This window comes from Melozone crissalis, unplaced genomic scaffold (assembly GCF_028551555.1).
Source record: "Melozone crissalis strain CALT ecotype California unplaced genomic scaffold, PUWL_Pcris_2 ptg000005l_1, whole genome shotgun sequence".
Taxonomy (NCBI): domain Eukaryota; kingdom Metazoa; phylum Chordata; class Aves; order Passeriformes; family Passerellidae; genus Melozone; species Melozone crissalis.
In genome coordinates, this window is record NW_026535783.1 from 3175855 (window position 1) to 3195511 (window position 19657).

A 19657-nucleotide genomic window follows, 5' to 3' on the forward strand; every position below is an offset into this window, starting at 1 on the left:
GAGCAGCAGCTTTGACCTGCTTAAATCCTGAATTCTTGTAAAAAAAAAAAGAAGCTATTTCTTCTTCACCCAGCATATTCCTAAGACATCATGTTACAAGAGAAAAGATGTCAGACACACATGCATTAAAACCTAAAAAATTCTAATTCAAAATTAAGAGTTCCCTTTGACATTGAGTTAATTTTTGTGTTTGTGGAGGTTTTTATCCTGTCTCTACTTCAGTACTCAGAATTCTTAGAAGACTTAACATTCACATCAAGTCAAACAACAACATAAAATAAAGCATGTTCAGATAAGTTATCTTCAGAATATCCATTACCTGCATAAATTAGTTTTTGGCCAGCTACTGGAAAGGCATCTTTCCCCCTTTCTGATTCAATCTTCTCTTTCAGAGCCTTCACCTGAAGCACAAAAACAGTCTTAATGAAAACAAAGTTCACAGTACAAACCTAATTAAGTACACTTCAAGTTTTAAATACTGAAGAGTAGTTTCAATCATGCCTTGATTATGTCAAGTTTATCAGCCTTCAGAATATATCACTGTAACCACTTTGCAGAGCAACATGCCTCTTTCCCTTTCTGTGCTGAATCAAATCAGGTAATTAATTCTTCCATGAGAAGTTATTTGTATGAGTGCACAACACAGTGAAAAAGTAAATTAAGAAATTTGGGGAGCAAAAATGTTTTCATCTCTTGACCCATTTGCTTGCCCTGTTCTTTCCCTGAGTGCAGAGGGTACAGCTGCTATAAACAGAGAGGAAGGTTTTCATCATCATAACCACTTTTCAGGGAATTCCTGGGGTTTTTTTTTTTTTTGGCAAGATCACCATGACATCCACCCTTGAAGTCCCCACATGCAAAGACTTGTGCAAAATGTTCAGATGCTTATCTTACGTAAATTGTTTTCAACTCCTCCCTCTCCACCACAATTTCTGGAGCTCCACACAGCAATTCTAAGCCTATACATTTACTGGCTTGCACTGATGCATCACCCACACTCCCACAGCACCAACAGCTCAAGTGGCACTGCTAGCTGCTGCCATGTATGAGAACGGTCTCAGTTCTCCAGGAAAACTCTGTAATGCTACCCTGAGGAGGGAAAGGAAGCTCCTGTAAAAGCATTCCTGCACTGACACATCTGCAGTCATGTTTTAAGACAAACTGCCTGCACACACAGTCAATTCTTCTTGCTTTTTTGCAGACACTCCCAGTGTAGAGGAAACAAAGACAACCAATCTGCTATGAGCTTATTACTACAAGCTAACACCACCCTCTAAAGGTTGGGGTTTTTTTTTCCTGAATGTTCAAAAAATCTATTTCATAAAGCTCTGCAAGGATACCAAACACAACATATTGCTTCCCTCTATGGAACCTTACAAAAATAGGGAGCCAGCTCTTTTTCCCCAGCAGATGAAGAAAGGATGCTTTTGGTATTTTGTACCATACATGCCATCCCAGCACCTGCCAAATGCTTTGGAATTAGTCTCCAACCAGGCAGTTCCTCTCCCACAGCAAAACTGAGAGTAGCTCACCGCCACCCAAAAGTCCTGAGGATAATCAAATTTGACAGTAGTTTGCTGAAAGCATCATCATTCTCACGCACTTACTTTACAGCAATCTGTCCTATACTTGGATTTACATTTATTTTTAAAGCATATTTTCTTGAAAATTAAAAACATGAACTTGTTAATTCCTCCCCAGTTTTAGGGATGGAAGTGACTCATGTTGCTGCTGAACAATCTCCTTCACCACAGATAAGCCATCAAGGATTTTTTCCTAAATTTTAATAATAATACTGTCTAATACTTCACACAACTTCAGTTAAAGTCCTGCATGCACTAGGGCAAATCCTTTGAATCATGTTAAAAGCGCGTTATGTTTGCAAATGTCTACTTTTTAACACCCTCCTTATATATTTTTATGCTCTTGTACCAATCACTCAAAGACAATGACTCCAGACTACTTCTTTTGTACCCAGGTACCATGTTTGTCATAGATTTGTAAGAAATATTGCAATGTGACTAATGTGCACAATCTATTTTCAGGGAGAAAATTAAAGTTTGTTTCATGTCCACTGCATAAATCAAGGTACTGGCTTCAAATGTCAACTTAGTCTCCCTTATTTTCTATTGTTTTATTCCAGACAACAGTCTTTTTCCCACAGGGAACAAAACCAAGATGTGTTCCTTCAAACATAAATGTTTGAACAGCTAACAGTCCAGGTCAGGACACACTGAACACACATGTTGATTTACTGCACAATAATTGGATCCATGAGAAGGAGTTAAGATATTTACTGCAGGAGGATCCAACAATTCATTTGCCTTTGCTGACCACCTGTGTGTAGCATTTCCCCTTGTTATTACTGTGCTGTGATTGATGTACTGCAAGTGAACTGAGGCACTGCTGTCTTCCAAAACCTCCCAAAATAAGTCTGCAAACCCCCCTCCATAAGTCTGCAACAAACAGGACTATGCTTTCATCCCTTTGGCAGGTGGCATTCATCTCCAGACGTAGGCAAACTTACATTTACACCATGGAGCCAAAGGAAATGAGAAAAAAATTTTCTGGGAATCTGTTCCAGTGTCTCACCACCCTCAGAGTACAAAATCCCTTCCTTACATCTACTCTTAACAGGCCTGCTAGGAGTAGATATATCTTATATACCTCTTTCTTATAAAGAACCTTCTGTTTGGCACTGCAAGGCTCTCCAAGATCTCCCCAGAGCCTTCTCTTCTCCAGCCTGGACAAGCCCAGCTCTCTCAGCCTGTCTCCACAGGAGTGGTGCTCCACCCTCTGAACATCTTCATGGCCTCCTGTGGACCAGCTCCAAACAGTCCACATCCTTCATGTGCTGAGCACCACCAAGAGCACACAGTCCCATAATATCCCACAGGATTACACCTAGGAAAACTAACTCAGCAGCCACAGGCAGTTTCAGCCTTGTGGGGCATTCAGGTGGCTGTGCTTCAGCTGTACAGGCCCCTTCCACAATCCAAAAACCCTCTCTGCATGCTAATACTGACATAATTTTTATTATTGTGGTGGTTTAGGCCAGGACAGACTAAAGACATGTACTAATTACTATGCAGTAACTGGATCCACCTGAAGCAGTTTGGTATTTATTGCCTCAGTGAAATGGTTATCAATGCAAATAACACATGAGGTTACAGAACCATGTGGTCTTCTGAACATAAAAACAAACTACAGGTTTTCTCCTAGAGAAGAGAGATAATCTTTGGCTAAAGCTTGCCAGTACAGGGGCCACCATTAACTTCTTAGTTCTTGAAAAGACTGGAAATCCTGAGGAGAAAAGGCCGTTACAGTTTTCAGTGCTGGTCTTCATTCTCTGCCTGTATTCTTGCCACATGCATCAATCAGTTTAAGAACAGACTATATACTAAATTGGAACACAAATTACTTCTGTTCTCTGGCTGACAGCTTACAAAAATTTAAAAGGAATTTAAGCTTAACATAACTGTGCCAATTTACAGTATTTTGCTATCTATGCCCAGGGACACTGCCATTTGCAAAGGGGAAGATCATTTACATGGGTCTCTCATTTAACTGGACATTCACTCTACTGTGAACTTTTGCCATCCAAAGATACTCAATCTTATGGTGACTGACAGTAATCCACCATGGGCTCCTAATCACAAATTAAAAATTTAAAATTCTGTCATGTCATTCAAGTTGCTCCTTTAAAACTGAAAATACATCAAACAGTCGAATAATTTCAAGATTACATTCAAAAACATTTCAGAGCATTGCTTAACTGCTTTATAAAGAATAGTGATTTAGATAAGGGAATCTGTCCTATCTCAAATGGATACAATGAACCCACTGGATCACACCTATTCAAAGGAACAAACAAAAGGACTTAAACCAACTCTTAACTACTAGAGCTTGAACCTGCAAGAAAATACAGTCAGCTGCAGACCTCATCATTCTCCTACCAGAGACAGAAGTTCAAGAAAACACTCGGGCTAAAATAAAAAGTGCTTTCCTATCTTCTGGCTTTCATCACTGCCTAGTCTAGGAGGCCAGAAACACATCATTTGCAGAGGATACAATACGAATTCTTAGGAAAAAAAAGGAATAGATAAGATCAGATACATCAATTTTCTCTTGTAGTTCTAACTGGAGTGACTGAAGGCATAGTAAGAAATAACTGTGCCATTAATTCTGTGTAAGAGGGGAAAATGCAAAACAACCGGTATGTCAGACAGTAGTATGATCCACTTTCATTTACATTTAAACCACAGATGTTCCATTTTCAAGGAGGAACTAAAAAAACAGAGAGAAAGATAAATATATATATAGAGAGAGAGAGAGGCTCTCTCAATGCTTTTCAGAAAATACAACTGCATCTTCCAGCTGCTGGTGCAGTGAAAGGCTGAAAAAAGCAACATCCTAAACTTTGCCTCTAGCAAATTAGTTGGCTGAGAACCTAACTCCAGCACCATGATTGGTTATTAAGTGAAAATTAATTTTGGGGAAGCACACCCAGCACATTGATCCATCAAACTGAGAAATCATTCACAGATTATGATTTATTTTACTCATAAATACAGATCCATAAACCAAACCTTCAGGCTTCCTAGCTTTATTCAACCTGATTAGGGTTCAAAATGTATTTCAGACCTCACCCAATCCCATTTTTCCTCTACCCTTATAAAATTTCACAGCACAATAAACAGAGCCTGTACTTTATGGCAATAACTTTAGGAATGAGCATCAATTCATCTACAAACACTTTACCCTAAAGATTCAGAAACAGCACACTAACAAGCCAAGATGACTTTCTTCTGTCCCCAATGAACTCAGATGTGAAACTCTCCCTACTACTCAGAAACCAAATGCCATGTCCTCGAGAATATATTATGCCATGCAGTCTGTTTAATAAAGAGCTAGAGCTGACTGACTCCTAACGGAAAAACTGAGGTCTTCCAAAGAAATACCAGTCATCAACTGCATCCCAGACAGGCATCTAAAAATGGGTTTCATGAAATCACCAGTGCTGAGTTTCCCAGTTGCTCCTTGCAGTCACTTTCTGCCAGCTAAGCGAGCAGGGCATGCTGGGCTCCATCCAGGCAAGCAGCTCCCATTGATCACACACCCTCCTCACTTTCCCTCTCACACACCAATTTTCATTTCTCCCACCTCATATAAATGCTAACACAGAGGAGGCAAGAATCATCAGTTTATTCAGAGACTCATTTCATAAATCCTAATGAACAGGTGAATAGTGTACTTTCATCAGTTTTAATCTATAATTACACAGGCAAGGCAAATTGCTGAATTTCTTGAGATGCTGGGAGAAACTGAACACAAAGCTGGAAAGGATCTCTTCTGACATCAAGCCACAAACCCATATTCCACACCATGATCTCCATCAGGAATCTGATGCACCCACAGACAAGGTTCTTTGCTACCTTTACCACGAGGCTGCTACAAAGTTTACTCTGATATTGGAAATCTTTTCCTAGATTCCACCCCAAGTTAATTCACAGACTATTAATACTGATTTGTTCTTGTGCTGATGTTATCATTCAAGCATGAGTAGCCTTCCCACGGGTGCTTGCCAGTGTGAAACATTTACATAATTTCACCAAAACTTTGAGCTAAACCAAGCAGGTCTCTTTAGTTTTCTTTCATGTCAGAGTCACAGTTTCCCACAGACTCCAGGCACCTCTTTCCAAAGGCAGAAATCCATTGCCCTTGGGAACAGCTGGCCAGCACACTTAAAGCAGAACAGCATCACTACTCTCCCTGGTTGTTTCAGGATCGATGATCTTCAGGGCTTCACCTGTTAATGAACCCAATTCCAATTAATCCATGCTGCTCATTTGAGAGCTGTTTACCAAAGTCTGACCCTCAATTAGGCAGACAGGTACCAAGATTAAACCTTGTATTTTTCAATGACATCATGCTTCTGATGATTTGTAATTAAAATCTTATCAAATGAATTTTTAATTCATTTGACTGTGAAGAGATGGATCCCAAGACCAACTCTGAAAGACCCTCACTACCAACCTAGCTCTGCTGAACTTCTTCTCTTGAAGGATAAATGCTGCACAGAGCATTTTTTTTTTAAAATCTACATTATAATTCTGTACCACTCTTCATCTTTTTCTGTAGTAAGCTAACGTGTTTCTCCCAGACTTTGAGAAAAGTCATAGTTAGACAAGCACAAAAGATTTTACTCCAACGGGCTTTGCTCTTTTCCTCCTCCCTGAGGGAGGGCATCATACTCTGAAAATTTGTTTAGAATTTAGGCTTAATATTCCTCAGTTTTCTCCTCCTACTGCCCTTGTAAATATATTTACCACATGTTGTACTGCTACGCAGCTACTGCTCAAAGTCAGGCGAGGACAATGCAGCTGTACCAGACAATAAACCTGCTAATGAAGCAACAAAATGACCAGTGCAACAGGTTTTACTACCCTTAATCAAACTCCGTGATCAGCAACCAATTAATGACAAATACTGTGCCTACTACTGAAAACATGCAGAGGATAAGAAATTACTAAGCTCATAAGTCAATGCTTTACAGTTCTTTTACTGGTAAGAATCTATTTGGTTCCAGCTACTTCTTTCTACAAATCATAAAAGCAGATTTTTCTGGCACAAAACTCCATTTACAGTGTTCTCTTATATTTTCTTTCTAAACAGGACAGTCATATTTAGTCAGAAGGCAATAATAATGGTGGTTACATGAACAGATCACTGCCCTACTTCAGGCCTCAAAGGCATAACAGATACAGTAATTGGGAAGAACCACAGGAGAGGAAGAGCCTAGTGAATCCAGGCAGGCTTACGAGCTTAGTAAGTGCCTGGGAAAAAAAACAAAACAGTTGTACTCCAATAAACAAGGCATCTAGAATTAGTCCAGCATTTAAAAACAGACAGGATAAAGCATTCATAAGCCCCTCTATTTACTTGCTGTATTTACTGCTGCTGAATTTTGCATACAAAGAAAGAAGCAGCATCCTCTGAAGAAAAATAATCTGGAATTGTCAAGGTAAAAATCTAAATTCAGCCCCGACATTTACTTTCTCTGCAATTACCTCTACCTTTCTACTTTCCTCTATAAAACGCATCTCATCTACACACAAGTGAAATTTATAAGTCTAGTAATCATTGTGCACTGACCAGAGATCAAGAGAAATAATTTCTGATCTCAAAGCTGGCCTCCAGGCCTCCACACACTTCTGCCCTGCATTTCAAAATTGATGTATGCCCTGTCTGAAAGAGGAGACACAGGGGCCAGTTCTCTGATGCAAAAAGGTGACTAAAAGCAGCTTTGTACCAACAGAGGAACACCAATGTCAACCTAAAGCAGAGCTTTCAGCTATCTGCAGCTTGAAGAAAACCAGCAAGATGGACAGTCCTGCCTCTGAAGCCACAAAAGCTTGTTTTAGTAAGAAAGCTTACATTCTGAGTGGTGACTCTTGCAATGGTCTTGTTAATTAGCACAAAAAATCCTCCTGTAGATTTGGGCAGACAGTTTTTACAGTAGGCATATTCCCCACAGAGTGATTTACAAGTATAAAAGTGACACAGCTGAGTATGAAGAAAACTGGCAAGACATTTCAATCAATGCTAAAAAGATACTTTAAAAAAACCCTTTTCCCAAGACTGCATGCCTCTGACACAAAAACACAGGGAAAGACAAGGAGAGGGAGAGCCAGGGTCGGTGTGCAGACAGCTCTCTGTGTGCTCACAGCCACGGCGAGCCCTTCCCTCTCCTTTTCCCGTTGCTTTGGTGCTCCCTGCAGGGCAGCAAGCAGAGGACAGCCATCCTCACAGGCTCCAGGCAACACATGCTGCACATCCCCATGGCCTGAGGAATAGAGAGAGGTTTGCTTCACTGAGCCCACTCCACCCACGGGAACCTTGACCAAAGGCACAAACCCTGGTGGGAGAGAACATTGCCAGCCGCACCCCTCAGTGCTGTAAATCTACACCCCCCTACATCACACCTACAGATAACCTTTTCCGTGTTTCAGGAATTCAAAGAAAATGCTTTCAACAGGTTTGTCAGTAAATACCCACATTTACACACAAGGGCAGCAATGGGACTCCAGACAGCAGCAGGATCATCTGCTCGTATTAATTATTTTTAATTAAAATGTACTCTCCCTTTTCACCAACTTTCAAAGGGAACACCTTCCAGCCTGTTGTTATCCATATCAAGGACAGATACCCCTGCTTTCCAGTCAAAACTGCAAAACAGACCTTAAATATGTGTACAGAACCATCTTTAAGTGTGTACAATCTCTATATTTAACTTCTCAGTGTACTGGCCACCTTGGGAAGTTTAGATTTTGATAAATACAGCACATAATACTGCCAAATCATTTAAAGTACAAAGCTAACTGTTCTTACCTAGTTAAGCTGTCAGTAAAGAAAATTCTCAATAAATTAGTTGAAAAATTATGGACAGAGTCACAGCATTTTAAAAATGGGCAACATGTAAAAACATATTCCAATATGGATAAAATAATTTTAGTTGTATGAAGTAATTTATGCTATCCTACCCGTTCCTTTATTAAATTTAAAAAAAAAAATGTGTCATCCTGCCTTAAGTTCTTTGGAAATGATATTTAAAACACTCACTAGAATTTCAGGAAAATATCCCTGAACTTGTGAAAGCCTAGCCTTCTTCAGCCAAGAATCAGAACAACCTCCTTGCTTGAAAATCCTAACTGTAATCAGGAAAAAGAAAAGGACTATCTACCAAAGAAGAACAGGAGCAAAAAGCCCCTAGAGAGTTAAGTAAACAAATATAAATTTTAACAGACCAAAACTCCAAAATGCTACAGGCTGCGAAGAAAAATGAAAACAATGGGTGGAAAATTTATCTATTTTTATTCTAGTGATCTCTGAAGTTACAATTTTGCAGAGTCATGTATCAAACCACAAGCAGCAAGTACAAGCCCTTCAAGTTCACACCTCCTCTGCCTGTGCAGGCACACACAGACACAATAATAAAAAGGGAGGCAAGAACAACTAAACAATCCTCCAGAAGAGGAGAAATATCTACTGTACAACCCAAAGAGTAATTAAAAAAAAGAATACCAAGGCCTGAAAAACATCTTTAACCTAGAAGGGTACTTCTGGATTTTGAACTGAGCACTTTTGCTCTAACCATAAAGTGATAAAACTCCCAGGGAAATACAAAAACAATCCCCTTACCCACAACTGCTTTAGGATTAACTGAAACACATGCAGGAAGGAGGTTTTTAAGGGTATTTTCACCCTCATTCACAAGCCCAGGAGTCAGCTTTCACCATTTCATTCAACAGCAGTTCCTGATTTTTTTCCAGAACTGCTACAAAGTTAATTCTTCTGACACAGTAACGCTAGCATCCCGAAACCTCCACACAAAGCACACACACACACACACACACTAAGGACACACCAGAACACGGCAGAAACCCAGACGTGCACAGCTGAGTGTTCTGCTGACGCGGTGTTAAACAAGCTGGCTTTGCCTGGGTGCTCAAGGGCTGTGGTGGAACAGCGAAATGTGAAAGCCCAGATTATGTGACACACAGACTGCAGCCAAAGGACTGCTGACACCCTGAACATTCCTTGCACTTCTCTGCATTCTGACAATCAGGTTTTTAGGTTAACAGCGCAGGGGGGAGCTGAAAACAAAACGGGGCAGACTTAACTTTTGCCTGGTGCTTCGCTTTCCAAGTTAAGAATGTTTTGTTGGAGATTTTTAAAACCCTGCTCCGTGTCTACACAGTGATAACTACAAGTGCCACATTTAAAAGCCTACAGCGTCACCTCAGACAAGAGATGCGGCCGCACCGGTCTGCACCAGTGTCAGACAGCGCTTATTATCTGCCCCCAACACAATGTTTAACATGTTTACTTTCTCACAGAGAGCCAACAAAAAGAAGCAGCAGCTTGTGCACATGGATACATGCTTTCATTTACTTGGTTAAATCTAAATTCTCAAGCCGCACTTGGAACACCAGAGAGGCCACAATGGGTAAATCCACCCCTGTGCGGAGCTTGATGGGCCCATCACAAAACTTAAAGGAAAAACAGCCAGGTTTGCAAAAATTTAATTTGATAACAGGCCTTTCCCAATAACAAGGCCTGAGGCTAAATATTTTCATCGTCTTTAGTCAGTCAGGGTACCTGAGAGTATCTTTGTCAAGCAAGGTAATAGCTTCAAGTAGAGTTTCCACTCACTCAAAATACTCATTTGGCCAATGTTTTAAAACACAACCAAACCAAAACCAGTCACTCTGTTGAAGGCAAGTTTAAAATTCAACTGTGTGATTTAATAGGGAAAAAAAAAAAAAGACCATTTGCTTGTGCACAGAGCTAATTAGCAAGGCTAATTAGTTATTGGGAAGTATGTTGCTTCAAACTATTACTGGAGGTGGGTTTAAATATTCCTATCAACGACAGCTCCCAGTTACAAGCATTAAACCTTGCTGCCTTGCACAGTAACATCAAGTCCCTCCAGATTAACTGGGTATTGAGATTAAGGGAACACAAAAAGGAACACAAAAGCAATTTTACAGAACTAGAGCCCAGCTTGGGAGCAACAGGTTTCCCGTGCCTATCGCAACCACATGAATTTTGGCCTTGTCACAGCGCAGGGCACAAATCCAAGTAAACAAGCCTACCTCTGAGAAACACACACATGGTCCAAAGACTACAAGTAATGTTTCCCAAACTCCACGAAACACGTTTCAAGGTCTCAGGGAATTAATCTAAGAAAGCAGCAAACTTTCAGCTAAAATCTGTGTATTCCAAAAAAAAAATCTGACTGAGAACTTCAAAGCACACACTTGTGAGGCACTTGCTCAACATTCCATATTTCAAAGTGTTTTCTAATTTTAAGACTCAGTTTGTAACTGAAGGCTCAAAGCTGCACTTCTCTTTTCTATGATTTTTAGCATTTCCAAAAGTAATCTCTTAGTAATTTTCTAAAAAGTGTGCCATGGAGATTTAAACACATTTTTCACTTCTACAGCTAACAATAAGATCAAGTCTCTATCCTGCTCTTTTTAAAACAAAGTTCCCCTCAAATTCTACCAGATTTCCTCTGTCTTACCACCCATTCCTGGCCAAATCCTGATATTATGCTCATGAGGAGCATTTTTATTTTGAGCTACTGTAGCAGCTACATTCATAAACAGAGGGTGCAGTCTCATGTTCCCACAATCCAACTTCCAGTCATTGCATTTTGCTGTCTCATAAACTGGTGAGGGCTTTGACTGGCAACATTCCTTCAGTCATCTCCTTGAATTTACTTCCCAGGACCTTACTGAATGCAGAGAGCAAAAGGGGGGAAAAAAAAGAAAGAAAAATAAAAAAAAGAGAGTTTTCTCAGTAACAGCAAAGACTTGTGTTTTAAATATTTGAAGATTTCTGACCCCTGCTTCTCCTAGGGCATTTACCATGTCCCTCAGTCACAATGGCAACCCAAATGAGGTCTTAGTCCAACTTTGAGCTGTCATCCTTCATTTTTCTTAAGATGGAAGAGAGTGAACCAGCAGCCTTTATAAAGGCAGATACAATGCCCCATGGTTTCTAGAGCTTCACTGCCCACCTGTCACAGGAACGGTGGCTGGAAAGGAAAGCTTCCAGCCTCCCCAGATCTTTCAAACCAAGGCCACGAGAGTGTCTGGACTTGGCTATCGAAACAACCACCTCTGCTCAGGCAAGTGACAAGGCAACTTCCAACCCTGCCAACTCACTTAGGGCCCTTCCTACTGCATTTCCCCGAGGATTTTCCAGCGGGCTCCTGTGTGCCAGAAAAAAACATTCACCTGGAAGCAAAACATGTCTCCTCCTCGCTCACAGCATCCAAAGGTGCCAGGGAAGGGGAAGGAGGTTGCTGTGAACCCCATCACACACACCCCAGCACCGAGGTCAGCAGAGTCTCTGCTCCACTCCCTCCCCTCCAAGTGCAGACTGATTAATCACTGCAGCTCGTGAGGCCAAGCAATAAATAAACCCTCCCAGCTCCACACACCTGCCCGGGCACACAGCGATGCACCTGGCAGCAAACCCCAGAATCACGCTCCTGCCCTGGCAGAAAAGCCCCACCACCCTCCCAGCCTCTCCACGGAAGGATGGGAAGGACCACCACGTTTTCCTTCTGCTGGACCCCCCCCAGCCCCACCCCGGGAGAGGGATGCTCCCGCAATATCCCCTCTCCCAGTGCTCCCATTATAAACCGGCGCCCCACTGGCTGCTAACCCAGGGCACCCCGCTTCCCGAAAGGAAAAACTTTCCTTTCCTACAGAGCTCCTCTCCTCCCCAGAACTACGTGAGATATTTATTCCCCCTCCCACCTCCCGGGCTGTTTCCCCTTTCCACCTCCTGGGCTATTCCCCATTCCACCTACGGGGCTATTCCCTTTTCCATCTCAGAGCTATTCCCCCCTTCCATCTCCCGAGCTATTCCCCCTCCCACCTCCGGGGCGTTCTCCTCAAAAACAAGGGGGGGAAAAAGTCCTTCCGCCGGAGGTTTGGCCACGGCAGCCCCTTTCCTTCGGCGATGGGAAGTCACTCCTACCCACCAGCATCCCGAGGAAAAGGGGATCCCTCAGCACTCCCGCCTGAGCTCACCCCGCTCCCCGCGGCCCTAAATCCCCCAAAATCATCCCGGGCGGACACCGCACCACCCCCGCGGCCCTGACCCCTCACTGAATCTCCAGACACCTCCACAGAAGGAGTCCTTCCCTCTCTTTTCCCGGGGGGCGAGGGCACATTTCCCCGCATCCCTGCCCACGGCCGCGTCCCGGGAATGGTGGCTAGGGGGGGGGCGGTGTGGGGGAGGGAAATGGCGGGGGCGGGAGGGAGCCCGGGAATGGCCGCACCGTCTCCTCGGGGTCGATGTCGATGCGGAAGGTTTGCTGCTGCAGCGTCTTCAGCGTGATCTGCATGGCGACGGGTACGTGCCGCGCTCCGGCCGCCCTCGTCCCTTCCCCGGGAAGAGGTGGCGGGGAAGAGGCCGGGAAAGGGAGGAGGAGGAGGGAGGCGGCGCCGGGCTCGGCGGGAGGGCGGGACGCGCATGCGCCGCCTCGGGCGGCCGGCACGGCGCAGGCGCGGGCGCGCCTGAGGGCGGGGAGAGCGGGAGGAGGGGCGCGGGCAGAGACGCAGAAATACAAAAATATATATTTATATATAGATAGAGAGAGAAGGAACGGAGTGATTGCGGGCGGAAAAGGTCTGCCAGTCCGGCCTGTGAGCGGACAGCAGCGTATCAACCCGGCCGTGGCGCTGAGTGACGCGTCCAGTCGTTGCTTGAGCACCTCCGGGGCAGTGACTCTGCAGTCTTCCTGGGCATCCCGTTCCAATGCCCAGTCACGCTTTCTGTGAAGAAATTTTTCCTCATATCCAGCTAAATCTCCCCTAGACCGGCCAGGGGAGATTACTCCATCACCTCCCCGGGCAGCCTGTTCCAATGCTTTTCACCATTTCTGGGAAAATATTCTTCCTAATATTATTCTTCCTAATAATCCAAATTAACCCCCCTCTGCCCCAGCCTGAGGCCTCTGGTGAGAAACTTTCTGAGGCTTTTCTTCTCCTCAGAATGTGCAATTTCTGTGGTGGTGTGGTGGGAATGTTAAAGGCTTGCCCAGACTGAGAAACAAGGTGAATTATGTTGCTGAAATACAAATCTTCCAAATTGCATCTTTCAGCACACACAGCAGCTGGGAGAAATCCTTGTCTTGCTAACTTCTTTATATTTAATTGCAATTCCTGGGGTATCAAGGACTCAGCAACTAGAAGTCACTAGGTTCAGGAGTTTTTAGGAATTCATGAGAAATTTCAGGGAATCATGGAATCATTTAGGTTGGAAAAGACCTTTGAGATCAGTGAGTCCAACCATTAACCCAGCACTAAACCATGTCCCCAGGAGCCACATCTACACATCTTTTAAATCCCTCCAAGGATGGTGACTCCACCACCCCCCTGGACAGCCTGGTCCAATGCTTTTCACCATTGCTGTGAAAAAATTCTTCCTAATATCCAAATTAACCCCCGCTCTGCCCCAGCCTGAGGCTGTTCCCTCTGCTCCTGTCCTTCCCAGCCCCTTTCCGGCTCCCTCAGGCTCTCCTGGGTCTCCATGCCCTTCCCAGCTCCGTTCCCTGGCCTGGACACACTCCAGCTTCACAATGTCCTTCTGGAAATGAGTGGCACAAGACAGACCACTTGTAAGTTGTTACACAAGTTTATTAATACACACTTGCTGGTTTATAGCACCTCAGTTCTATCAGTTCTGGTTTTGTAGAATATTAAAGACCATCTAGTCCCAGCCCCTCTGCCATGAGCAGGGACAAATCCCACTAAACCAGATCACTCCAGGTTGCTTTATTCAACCTGTCCTTGAACATCACCAAGTGTTGGGGCATCCACAACTTCCCACACAACCTGTTCCAGTGTCTCACCATCCTCACAGTAAAGAATTTTTTCCCTATATCCAACCTAAATTGAGGATAAATGGGGGCGATTCCCCTAAAAAGGGGAGATTCCCTAAATCTCCCCCCTTTCATTTTGTACCTATCCCTCCTTGTCCTATCACTACAGTTCCCAACAGTGTCCCTTTCTGGCTTCCCTGCAGGCTCCTTCAGATACTGGAAACTTCTCCAGGATGAACAGCCCCAACTTTCTCAACCTGACTTCACAGGGAAGGTTCTCCTGATGAACTTGGTAGCCTCCTCTAGAGTTGCTCCAGCATTTCCATGTCCTTCTAACACTGAGGCCCAAGAGCTGGATGCAGCACTGCAGGTGAAGGTCTCACAGGAGGAGGAGAGAGGCAGAATTGCCTCCTTTGACCTGCTGCCCACGCTGCTTTGGATGCAGCCCAGGATTCCTTTGGCTTTCTGGGGCTCTGAGTGCACGCTGCTGGCTCATGGTGAGTTCAGTAGTTTGCAGTTCAGTGTTTGAGTGGTTGGTGCATGCCTTTGATGGGTTATTAACCTGTGTTTGCCCTGGTGCTCTTTAGTAATACAGGAGGAGAGCTGCCACAAATAAACTTTAAAGTTGAGCCAGCTGTGTTGGTAAAAGAGACCCTCTCCCCTGCCCCTTGTAACCTCTTCCATCTGCAGGTGTGGGATTTCCTGGGGCATTTTCTTTGTATGAAGGCTGTCTTTCTGCAGAAGGGGATACTTATGTCAGGCTGACTTCATGGCAGTTAAACTCCAAATCTCCTAGCATTGTGTAATGGCCAGAGAATTTCTAGCCTGCCACATTGTCAGCTTGATGTTTGTAATAAGAACCATCTTCTAACTCATTTTGTTTTACAGTAGTCTTGGCTTCCTCACTGGTTTCCTCCCAGCAGCACGGCCAGCAGACAGCATTGCCAGGCAGAGGGAAAGAGGGAGACCCCTTTCCCTGCAGGAATGAGGGAATGGGGACGTGCCACACGTACACACAGGGCTGGAGGGGCTGCTTCTGCCAGCGCCCTGCTCATCGTGCTCTGACACACAGACAGCCAGAGCCTCCTGCAGCTTTCGCAACTAAAAAGAAACCGCTGACTGTTGCTAGTAGGAATCCAGCATTCTTGACAGCACGGAGTAACTTGCTTGCTCTGCGTGGAGAGCCATTAAAAGAAAAAAAAAAAAAAAGAGAGAGAGAGAAAAAAATATCACTTGCTATTTTTTGCTTAGGTGGTTACAACTTAAAAAAGGCTGCTTGTTCAGTTTCACTCCTGCCTGATACCTAAGTCTATACTTTGAAGATAAAAGGGATTTTTTTTGTTTTTAAACTTTTCATTCAGCAGTCCAGATATATGTAAGTGCTGAGCTTCACATGCAAACTGCAGTACCTCATGCTAAGGGGTTGTGTCAGTTTCACTACTCTTTTCTGCTCAGATTGTGTTAAACTACTGATTCTGACTTCTGTGTTTGCTGGTTAGTGTGTGAAGCAGTTCTGCCCAGGGCTAAGGGTTCATTTGCACAGTGGCTGTTTTGCTCTGCTTGTAAAAGCCCCACAATAACTGGGAAACAACTCCAGAGGCTGTGAATGGCTAAGGATGAAGGGTTTCTCCCTCTCCATTTATTTGAATTTTGAAATAGAATTTTGAAATAGAATTAGGGAAAAAAAAAAAGAAGCTGTGATTTTTCTTTTCCTCTGAGTGGTTCAAGAACTTATGACAACTCACTATATGAGGAATATAATAAATAAACAGATTCTTGGTATTTCCTCTAGCTCAGCCCATTCAGCTCCATAAAATCTGGCAGGGCTTGGCTCTCCAGTTCTTTCTTGCAGTTGCAAGAATTGAGGGTTGGAATTTCTTCCCCAGAGCACTCTCATCATTTAGTTTCATAGTGCTTCTCCTTGACAGCCAGTGCTTGGTGATTTTTTTTTCATTCTGTGTCTGAGGTATTTTGGGTAATTGCCCTGTGTACAGACTGAAGCATCACAGTTAGCTAACTTCATTTACAACAGTTTATATGCTGACTCAGTCAGCATACAAACCTCTCCTATGCAAAGAGAAAAAAACTTGGATTGATTTGAGAGAGATGTGAAATGAAGCCAAAGACTTAGAAAGATGTTTTGGTGGCAAATGCGTATGATGATTATTTTTGGATTCTTGCTTGCAAGTAACTTGATTTCCATGGTGCACTCACTCCAGCTGTGTGCTGCCATGGCTTTGCCCCTCTCAGCTCTTTTTGGTTGTTCATGATTTCCCAGGAACTGCTCTCTGTTCACACTCCTGGGTTCAAGGACTCTGATTGTTACAGAACCTGTTGTAACAGTATTAGTCCACTGTGTTGTCACCTCAGGTTATGTGCGTGTCACCTCTCCAGCCACAAAACAAGTCCCTGTGGCATGATACTCAGGTTTGTCTGCTTATCTTGGGAAGAGTTTCTGTGGTTTTCATGGCAAGGACTGAGGCAAAGACTAGAGTCAGTGCTCTTGGTAAGTCAATTCAACCTCTGCAGTAACATGCAGGGAGTACACACATCCTCCTCGTTACCTGGGTCATCCCACTGTCTTAGAAATCCATGCGCAATTCAGGCTGCCTTATCCTTCCCATAATTTTTACAAGTCCTACCCAGGTTCTAGGACTGATGGCAGATAAAGGATGTGAAGGTGAATCTCACCCCAAAGAACTGTTTAGGGAAGCAAGGGGTGAAATGGTGCTTGCAAGAAAGCAGCACATTCTGTTTCAGACCTTTTGAAGTGGGTGCAGGCTTTTCAAAAACAAGAGAGCACTGACAGAAATGGCCTGAACAAGGCCCTGAAGGTGTAAAAAGCAACATTTTTAGTCTGTGTTGAACTGGGAGGAGGCATGCAGAGGGCAGTACTCCAGGCAGATGCTTGTCAGTCTGGATAACAGAGGTGATGGAAGGGAGAGGAAAGCTTTTGAGCTGCTGGTAGGGGTTAGGAAGAGTTGTTACACGGGTAGCAGAGCTCCAGAAGGGCAGCACAGCCTGGAGGGGCTTGGGATCCAATGGAGCACATGCAGGTAATGGAGAGGTGAGGGAAGTTAGCACCATGACTGACAGGCAGTAACATGACCTTACCCTTAATGAAAGGCAGCATTTCACACTTATTTCACAATAAGTGACCTATCCCTGAAAAATGCTTCAAAAGCAGTCTTTTCCCACTGGTTATGGACATGAAATACAAATTAATTAATGGGTGGTGTCCTAGGCTGTAATGTTTATTTGCCATTAGGGTGAGATTTTCCTTTGAGTTGACTTCTCCATGCAGATCTCCCACTTGCTTTCCCTGTATTAGAAATTAATTGAGAACACCAGTGCACCTTTCGTGAAGGCTGAACCAGGCTGCAGGCACGTCTCTGGAGCAGATGAAACTCTACTTAGATTCCAGTTCGCTGTAACTCATTAATTCACCCTCAATCTTATTCCACAGGCATTCTGGAGCTTTATCTGCCTGTTGGCAGCATTGTTTCTTCTGGTACAGAAATAATTTGGGAGTTTACTTGGGGTGTGAAACTGCTACCAGGCTTCCTCATTGTGCAGGACTAACACTGAAGCAGGTTCACACTGTTTGTCATTATGGTAAAGAGCAGCTGTGCAGGTTAATCAGCTGCTAATTAGACAGTGAGATATCAGGCAGTGAGCATGGAGGCAGTGGTTACATGCAGCAAGGTGATTGTAACCTCTTCAGTCCCTACCAGCTGCAGGAAAAGAGGGTCTGGATCTTTCTTTTCTTTGGATTTATCTGTAATCTCTCATGTCTGCACACCTCATGGTCTGAAAAAAAAGGTCAGCAAAAGGAGCTGGATCCTTCAGATTTGGAGACATCTCACTTTGAAGCAGTGGTGCTGCCTTGGATGTGGGAAATAATTTTCAGCAGCGCTCAGAAGTGTGGAAATACCCATTGGAGTTCCTATCGGCTCTTGGACACCGTGGATGTTAGCACTGGAGTCTGCAGAGAAGAACCTACAATTCAATTTTATTGCACACACTGATGGAAAGTTATTATGAGATCAAAATGAAACCCAGTGGTTGCTGATAAAAGGGACTAAAATTTCTTTTATGCAGGGTTCATACTTGAGAGCAATTTTTATTTTTTATTTTGAGAGCAATTGCTTTTCTGTTGCTAGTTTTTTAGGCCTGATTGACACTCAAACAGCTGCCAAGAATACTTGGAATTCACTATAAAATAACAGCGTGGCAAGTGCATTAGACTGTCGTCTTGACAGGCTTATATATTTATTTTGCTAATTATGTGGGTGTAGTAATTGTATTAGGAATATCTAGATATTTTCCATCAGTAAAATCAGTACCAAGTATGGGGAAACCGGCAAAAGATTTCTCAGCTGACTCTAATCTGGAAATTTTCCTTAAACATATAATAAAAGTTCTCATTCAGCTGCAAAGCCTTTTACTTTATTTCCTCTATACAGAGATTTAGGAGCAGTAGCTATAGTTAGTATATTAACTTCTTAATTTAAATCACTATTAATTTATTTTATGCCATTTATTTAAGGAAGTAAGGGACAAGGGGTGGGAAGGGGCATGTCAGTCCAGGGTGTGTCTGCAAGGCATGCTGCCTCCAGGAGCCATTCCTACAGCATAGTCCAGCTTCACAACAGCACTGGGCTTGCAGGAGGAATCTAACCCCTTTATGTATCTGTTTTATCTGTATCTGTTTGTTTGGTTTTTTATATGCTCCCCTTGCTATCAGGTCAGTGTCATTTTGCAACTGCAGGAAATGAGGTCTGCCGAGAGAGGTCAAATGGGACTTGAAGTTGAGTACCAGGCTGCATAGTGCTTTTTGCCCCAAGCATGTCAGAGAAGAGGTCATCTTCCAGGCTTATAACAGTCATGGATAGTGACTCTGGAAGTTTATCCCAGCAGTGTCAGTGCCCTGACTGGCATTGGAATTAAACTCTTTAAATCTCTGTGTGCAGAAACAGCCTAGGAAAGGGAGGTATTGAATTCTGTATGCTTCAAGAGGGTTTATCTGGGAATAAAAAAAATATTTTTACCCATGTAAAGTTTCCTTATTTAATCACTGGTTTATTTGGAGCGCCAGACAGCTAAAAGGGAAGGGAATAAAAATGATTGGGATTTGACAAATGCCTCTGAAGACAGTTATCTGATGTCTGTGTCTGTTAGCAGGAAGGGCTGCTGGGGGGGGGCTCTAGGGGGGGGTTACAGTGTTTCAGAATGCAGACTCTTTGCCAA

The 19657-nt window shown here is 43.5% G+C and overlaps 1 protein-coding gene across 1 annotated transcript in view; it reads right to left on the reverse strand.

Annotated features, from left to right (window-relative positions):
• The window catches only part of RAD23B (RAD23 homolog B, nucleotide excision repair protein), a 35800-nt gene extending 22765 nt beyond the window's left edge, over positions 1-13035 (reverse strand). The window contains exons 1-2 of the mRNA XM_054285400.1: positions 12863-13035; positions 320-401 (exon numbers count right to left, since the gene is read on the reverse strand). Coding sequence (XP_054141375.1) covers positions 320-401; positions 12863-12928 — 148 coding nt within the window. The 5' untranslated portion in view covers positions 12929-13035. The remainder of the gene's footprint in view (positions 1-319; positions 402-12862) is intronic.
• Between the last annotated feature and the right edge of the window lie 6622 nt (positions 13036-19657).